We start from the raw sequence: 8,075 nt of genomic DNA on the forward strand, positions 1-8,075 counted from the left end.
GAAAATCCATTCATTCTCACAACTGTTGAATTTGATAAAGTACTATTAGACATAGGTCCTTCCATAAAACAACACTATTATGACAAGATAATCCATAACTTCTCTATTTGATAAAGTACTATTAGACATAGGTCCTCCCATAAAACGACACTATCCATTCACCTCAGACAACTTAATATCGTCAACCCATGATAAAATATAAATGGGTAAATCAATATGCCCAAATGTCTCCTAAGAGGATGAGATATTTTTTTCTCATAGAGAATAAACCCAACAAGAATCAACCTCTCGTCTTAATGTGGCAAACCACTGTCCAAGTGCCAACCGTGCTACGCTCATAGGGGCCCATAAAACAAAATTATTGAATTGACGGTACGGAGACAAACAAAAGCATAAATACCACGATAAAAATGATAGTGTAAATCAAAGAACAAAGAAGAGAAATATGTTATAGAGAGACAAAACAACATTTGCATTGGAAATAAAAGTACGTCTCCAAAGAGACAAATGAAAAAACTTATTGCCTCTGAGAAGGGCTACAATAATGGTTAGACAAAATGTTTGACAAAAAATTATAAGAAAAGCACACAATATATTTCGGTTATCCTTTATAAATTCAAAATACGTCTCAGAAGACGGGGAAAAAGGACGGGCGAATTCATGTAGCAAATTCATAGTGCCGATATCAACTGTTGAAAACACAGCTTGATGATAACAAAATATAAGTACAGGGGGGGAAACAAAGGCAAGAAAGAAGAAGACAATGGACAAAGAAAAACTAATTTCAAAATCAGGGATGGGATCCAAATCTACTCACAAGCATCCAAATATGCAAACATGTGTTGATGGAGCCAAGAGATAAATCCTCTAATCAACCGTTTAAGGTACATATCAAAAGTGCAATCATATGTAATTGAATTCACTAAAAAGTCGATGATATAAATATTATATATAAAAGATACAACGTAAAGAAACACAGGTTCTGATTCCTGAATATAATAATAAAAAAAAATTATATACATTAACAGATTTTCAGCAACAACTGAGTCATCTTCAGTTGCAGGAGATTTCCTTTTGATTGGTTTGCAGGTAACAGAAGCAAAAATACTTACAGGATCTCCCTGAATAGAGTGATGTATCAACAAAACGATAATGCCACTAATGAATGGATATCAGAAACTGCTACAGGAAGCAAACCAATGAACTACATGAACTGACCACTGGACCTAATGCCAGGATAGATTATCTCGCCATGAATAAAACAAACAAATAGGTCTCAATAGGACAGTTGAAAAATCCCACGAATAGATTAGCAGCAGCAACAAAGAACATCCCATCACTAATGAAGGGATTATGAGCAGCTTTTGTTTGGTCAAATCCAATGGTAAGAAACCAGAATGCACTCAACAAGTTGCACCTGCAGATATGAAATCAGATTAGATGATGGCATTAACTGCAAACTAAAATCAAACTAATTAAATGAAAAACAAATTTTCATATACTGATCTGTCAGCGCTTGAATTCCTGCAAAACAACATAGATTTTCAGATATATAAACAAAATTTTTTGAAATGAATTAAGGAAATACAACTACGCCACCACCTGCAAACAGTTCAAATATAAACAAGTATATCAGCACATAATGCAATATCACCACTCAAAGCATAAAACCTGCCTTTCAAGTTGTTATTTACATATAGGCCTGCAAAGAGCTCAAGAACAATTAAATTAAGTCAAAGTAAAGTTTTTTACAAGCAAATATAAAAAAAAAATAAATAAATAAAAACAAGATATAAAATTTAAAGAATCATCATCATAACGAACTAGGGGCAAAAGAAAAGGTTATTCTACATTTCTTAAAATAGAGAAGCTAATCTTGTAATTTCCACAAGAGTTAAAAAAAAAAGAAGAGAGAGGAACAGAATCAAAATGAAGTAAATAATTATATCAACCACATATAAGATGAGGCGAGTGTATCAACCAAAGAGCTCAATGGGCACTAGAAAGATGTTATCTATGATGAAGCTACAAGTAAGCCTGGAAAAAAGAAATAACAATCCTATCATAAGGTAAACCTAGATATTTGATTCCCAAGACTTATTGTCCTCTCAATGAGAAGTTCAAAGTTAAACCGTTACAGGAATATAGTTTCAAACTTTCATTTGGAAGTTACTACAAAGTTCCTCCTTGCCTCCATGTATTGTTCGAAAGGTCCTTTTCCATCCACAACATAAATGGTATGGAGAAATGAAAATTAAAAAAAAAAGAGAGAGAGAGAGAGAGAAGGGAAATGGGGCTAATCAGCTCTAACTCATATCCATGCCATCTCCAATTTGACTGCATATTGGAGATACTGCAGAGCAAGTCCTCTCAAAAGGAGAAGGATGCAGCTGGGCATCTCGCCTACGCTTAAAAGCACAACCATCAGAATTAGTCATTTCCAATTTTCTCCGCACTCCTCTAACTGCCTGCTCTTCTGTTGGTGAAAGAGGAAAAATCTGCCCACTCACTCTGCAGAGAGAATTATGGTTATCGTACAAAATCCTCTGGTTACAATTCTTATCGCAGATGTGTGTCAACCCTGTTAATTTGCACTGGTACACATTCCCAAACACAAGAGCATTTTGGCATCTGTTGTCACATTTGTGACTTGGGATTGGCCCTTCCTTGTTAAGAATACTGGACAAATAAATCACATTGCTTGACTCGGCAATCATAGATTTGCCAAATACCTCCATTTCAGATGGTGATATGACTCTTGTTGAACCTTGTTGTGTAGACGTCGCTGCAACCCAGAGAGAAAATTTTACTTATTTCAGTTGATATTTTACAACATGGCAATTGAAGCTTAGAAAGATTAGTGGCGCTTTCTTGACTAGCCAAAAAAAAAAAAAATAACCATAGTTGCTAACAAGAGGAATGATGATCAGCAAAGTTTTGAATAATTAATGGCCATACTCAAAATCCTTCCAGCAAGCTATAACGAATTAGTAGTTAAGAAAATCACAGGAAACGTGAAAGTTTCTCAGGAACTTTATGCCTCTTCTAGCTTTATAAGTTTTCCTCAACGCCTCCAAATTTTCCTTTTCCATCCAAAATGAATCTTTTACCGAATAATAAAGAAACAAACATATCAAAGCTCGATTTATCTTTCTGAAAAAACTCAGATCTACTAGGTAATTGATGAGAGCTCATCAATTTTCTCCTACTTCACCACTTATCTTCTGCCGACAAGTTGTAATAATAATAATAATAATAATAATAATAATAATAAAAAATCTCAACAAATTCTTCGCTGTCGATTTTTCTGGATCCGTCTTAAGTTAAAACAAGGATTAACAACATTTTTCGAGATCATATTCTTGATTTTCTTCTCAACCATCCAGGAAAAAAAACCCTAACCAAATTCCTAAATCAAGCGTTTACCTGCGAAGAGAGATCGAAAGATCAACCCAAGAAGGATTCCCAACTCGGAAAAGGATGCCGCAATATTAGAAACCCTAACAGCCGATCACCTCGCTGCTCTCCTTTATCCTCCTCCTCCTCCTCCTCCTCCCCGCCCGAGTCCCTGAGCCGAGCGTTCCACGAAGAGCACCAGGGTCAATTTATAAACACCGAACGAGCAAAGTCGGCTCCTCTTCTCGCTCACTGACGCCCAACTCGGCGGATCGGCTCAGCGGCTCATCAAACCACGCGCCCCCAGACGAACCGGAGAAGGTGAAGGGATGGGGGAGCCGATAGCCACGCGGCAGTTGGTGAGACGGGGGTTGACGGCTTCTCCCGCGAATGGTGGATGGTCGCGTGACTTATTAATTGGAGCCACGTGGAGAACTCACTGTGGGGGCCGCATCTTCCTCTCTTCTTTGTCGTTTCACCGGGATGCTTCTTTGACTCGGCAGATACCGTTGGATCTTGATCTAACGGGTCCACGAGGAGGATATTTCGCTGGATCTGTCTCTTATACGACACGACGGTAGTAATTCACAATCAACGTTTCGTAATGGACATTTTTTTTTCAACATAACACTGTTACGGTTCAGATTCGCGCCGTTATCAACAAGATTGCTTTTGAATGAATATAACCTTTTCAGACGTGCAAATCGCGTTTTATTTTTTAAACAAACCACTGTTACGGCTCAGATCCGCACCGTTATCAACAAGATTGCTTTTGAATGAATATAACTTGTCCGTATTTGTCTGACCTTTTCACACGTGCAAATCGCGTTTTATTTAATTTGACGATTCGAAATCTCAAGTAGCAAGTCCAGCATGTTTGTATTCTTTAAGCTCCCATTGCCTAATCGAGTTGTCACCCAGATTAGAGCAGGGATCTTGCTCTATAATAGCGGATCAAGTCTTGATTCACTATAATAATTGAAGAAATTTAATGGTCTCATCTATTAAATAGGTAGGGATTATTCAATTCCTCTAATTACTGCTCAACCAAGGTAGATAAATTATAAGATCCCGTCTACTAGATTAGGAATAACAATCAATTAGATTCAAATTAAATTTTATATCTTTCGTCGATATATTTATTGGATATTGGATATATATTTTATATTCATATCTATTAAAAAAATTAAATATTACTTTTACTAATAATTTTTTTATTTCACCTAACTATCATCTGCATTAGTCCTAACATTTAGGAGGCGCAAGCAAAATTAGGGGTGTCAATTCGGATGAATCGGATCGGGTTGGGTTGGGTTAAGTTTTTTTTTTTTTTTTAACCCAACCCGAACCCGAGTTCAACCCAAAACACCTCAACCCGAACCCGAACCCGACCAACCCGATCAACCCGAACCTGACTCATATAACCCGAAAATCCGATTCAAAACGACTGTTTAGGGTATTTTCCCTATAATTTTTCACTTTTATCTCAATACTCCATCATTATCATATAAACATGATATTAATATACATAAAAACATCTAAATTTTTAAAATAAAATTTGATTTAACCCTAAAAAAATCTACAAAACTCTATATTTAAGTCAACCCGGGTCAACCCGAACCCGACCCGACCCAACCTGATAATTTTTTACTCTTCAACCCTCCAACCCGAACCCGACCCGAATCCAAAAATGCCCAACCCGAACCCGATTTTTTTCGGGTCGACTCGGGTTGGGTCGTCGGGTCGGGTTCAATTTTGACACCCCTAGGCAAAATAATAAAAATATGTCCTAAATTTTTTTAATAAAAGTTAAAATCATTAACAAGGACTTCTTCTAACTTTTTTAATATAAGATTATCTATAATATTATTAATTTTAAGATTTTCTAAATTTTTTTTTGAATAGATAAACTTGTTAATCCATTTCATCTTTCTTTTGACATCGTTGATCTCATATATATTTTCAACAATTTAAATTTTAAGAAAATACTTTCAGCTTATCCTACCATAACAAACATAGTCAATAATATTCTATAAACAATTACAATATTGGGATAACAATTTATATTTCATACAAAATTAAGAATATCAACTACTGACATTATCTTATTTGGTAAAGTCACTTGTAATATTTAATTCTGTAAACAAATAATCTAACTCGACATCTAACGAATTGTCATACGTAAAAGTGGATGTCAGATTAACAGAATATTTTCTCAACTCATCATTATCTAATGATTTTAATATTTTTCAATCAAACAAAAAGATAAATATATTTTTAAATGTTTTCATTTCATCAAATCTGTTGGTGCAGAAAGCACCAGACGATCGAACCTGTATTTTAATAATAGTAAAGGAGTTCAAAGTTAAGTTGTCTTATGATTTAACTAGTGTAACTAAGTGTGCAGAAAAATCCTAGTTGAGGCTAGTGTTGATTGGTCTTAGGAAGATCATACCGGTTCCACTGTACAAAAGGTTTGTACAAGTGTCGAACCTTTCCTAAACAACCTATTGTGTTTTAAGAAATTAAATTAGGAATCGCAAACGGAACTTAACATTATTGATTTCAAATTTAACTTATTTGTTCTTAATTCTTTAAATTTGGATCGCAAACGATTCTTAACATTATTGATCCAAATCTACCTATGTTATAAATATAATTAAATATTTATTTCCGAAATTGGCTCTCAGGTCAAACATGGCGAGGCACATGGTCTTCTTGGGTATGGGAGCATCCACCACTATCTCGACAAAGCCTCTTAACGAAATTCAATATTTAATTTCCTAAAATAACATTAGGTTTAACAAAAAAGAACAATCGAATCATAAGATCAAAAAAATAATAAAAAAACACACAACTTCGAATATCTAATCTGAAAATCTAGAATCATATGCCTCTTGTGTTTGGAATTCATACAAAGAAAAACTAGCATGATGCGGAAAATAATTACTAGTTATACCTTTCTTTGTATGCAACGACCTCTTGATCTTCTACCATATTCCTCTTCTTATTTTGGACGTCATGTGGACGACGATCTACCGAGACGAGAACCACCCAAGCTCCTTCTTCTCCAAGCTAGTTTCGGCCACCACAAAAAACTCCAAGAGATGTGAGGTTCGGCCGCCACCACCAAGCTCCAAGGGATGCTAGAAACAAAACCTCCTTTCTCTCCTTCTTCTCCTAGCTAGAACCGGCCACCAAGGACTCCTCTTATGTTGATGTCGCCGGCCACAAAGGAGGAAGAGAAAAGGAGAAGAGCAAGAAGCAAGGGCTGGCCACCACCAAGGAAGAGAGGGAGGAAAATAGAATAGAGTTGTTTACCATGAAGGCACCTCTACTCTCTCTTTTATAATCCTTGGTCTTGGCAAATAAGGAAAATTTAAATAAAACCTTCCTTAATTTCTTTGCCATGAAAAGGAAAATTTAATTAATTAAAATCAAATTCCTTTTCTTAAATCATATGGTCGGTCACCTTAAAGCTCCAAACAAGGAAAGTTTAACAACACAAGAATTAAAACTTCCTAATTTGTTTCCGAAAATTTTAATAAAAATTTCTCTAATAATTTTTCCCTTCATGGTTGGTTATAAAAAGAAATTTTATAAATTAAAATCTTTCTTTTAAACATGTGGATGGTTTTCAAAAAGGAAAGTTATTTTTAAAATTAAAATCTCCTTTCAATCTACAAATAAGGAAAGATATCAAATCTCTTCTTAATCCTTTGTAGAAACTTATAAAAGGAAAAATTTATAATTTTAAAACTCTCTTTTAAATCATGAACATGGTTACAAAAAAGAAAAGTTTTCTCAAAATTAAAATCTTCCTTTCAATCTACAAATAAGGAAAGATATCATATCTTTTCTTAATCTTTTGTAGAAAGCTATAAAAATGAAAGATTTAAATTTTAAACTCTCTTTTAAAACCATGGAATCCACATAAGAAAAAATTTAAAAATAAAATCCTTTTAATATGATGTGGCCGGCCACCTAAGTTTGGACTCAAGCTAGGGCCGACCACCACTTGGTTCATCCAAGGATTAACTTGGCGGGCCCCTTGCTTAGGCTCCAAGCAAGGCTTGGCCGACCACCTTAGGATGGGTATAAAGGTGGGTATAGGTGGCTATAATACTTTATAAATAAGAGGCTACGATAGGGACCGAGAGGAGGAATTGGTTTTGGTCTTCCGATGAAATTAAGCTTCCCGTGTTCGCCCCGAACATCCAACTTAATTTCATCAATAATAATTCATTCCACTAAAGAATTATTATTGAACTACCGCACCAATCCCAAATTTCATTTTGGGCTCCTTCTTATCATGAGTGTGTTAATCTCCCTGTGTTTAAGATGTCGGATGCCCACTAATTAATTGAGTTACTGACAACTCGCTTTAATTAATATCTTAGTTCAAGAGTAGTACCACTCAACCTTATTATCATGTCGGACTAAGTCCACCTACAGGGTTTAACATGACAATCCTTATGAGCCCCTCTTGGGGACATTATCAACCTAGATTTCTAGGATACAGTTTCCTTCTATAATCAACAACACACACTATAAGTAATATTATTTCCCAACTTATCGGGCCTTTTGATTTATTGAGCTAAATCTCACCCTTTGATAAGTCAAAGAAATAAATACTAAATATATATACTTGTTATTATATTAGGATTAAGAGCACACAC

The 8,075-nt window shown here is 35.1% G+C and overlaps 1 protein-coding gene across 1 annotated transcript; it reads right to left on the reverse strand.

The window, feature by feature from the left end:
* Window positions 1-1,136: 1,136 nt before the first annotated feature.
* Window positions 1,137-3,680, reverse strand: LOC122042438. Its single transcript, XM_042602563.1, has 2 exons — window positions 3,427-3,680; window positions 1,137-2,785 (listed from the first exon to the last, which is right to left on the reverse strand). The coding sequence occupies exon 2, from the start codon at window positions 2,736-2,738 to the stop codon at window positions 2,307-2,309; it is 432 nt and encodes a 143-aa protein (XP_042458497.1). The 5' UTR covers window positions 2,739-2,785; window positions 3,427-3,680; the 3' UTR covers window positions 1,137-2,306.
* Between the last annotated feature and the right edge of the window lie 4,395 nt (window positions 3,681-8,075).

This window comes from Zingiber officinale, chromosome 2A, assembly GCF_018446385.1.
Source record: "Zingiber officinale cultivar Zhangliang chromosome 2A, Zo_v1.1, whole genome shotgun sequence".
In the NCBI taxonomy this organism is placed as follows: Eukaryota; Viridiplantae; Streptophyta; class Magnoliopsida; order Zingiberales; family Zingiberaceae; genus Zingiber; species Zingiber officinale.

Excerpts from the sequence above, each read along its gene's own strand:
- LOC122042438 (XM_042602563.1), bottom strand. The coding sequence starts at position 2,738 with ATGGAGGTATTTGGCAAATCTATGATTGCCGAGTCAAGCAATGTGATT.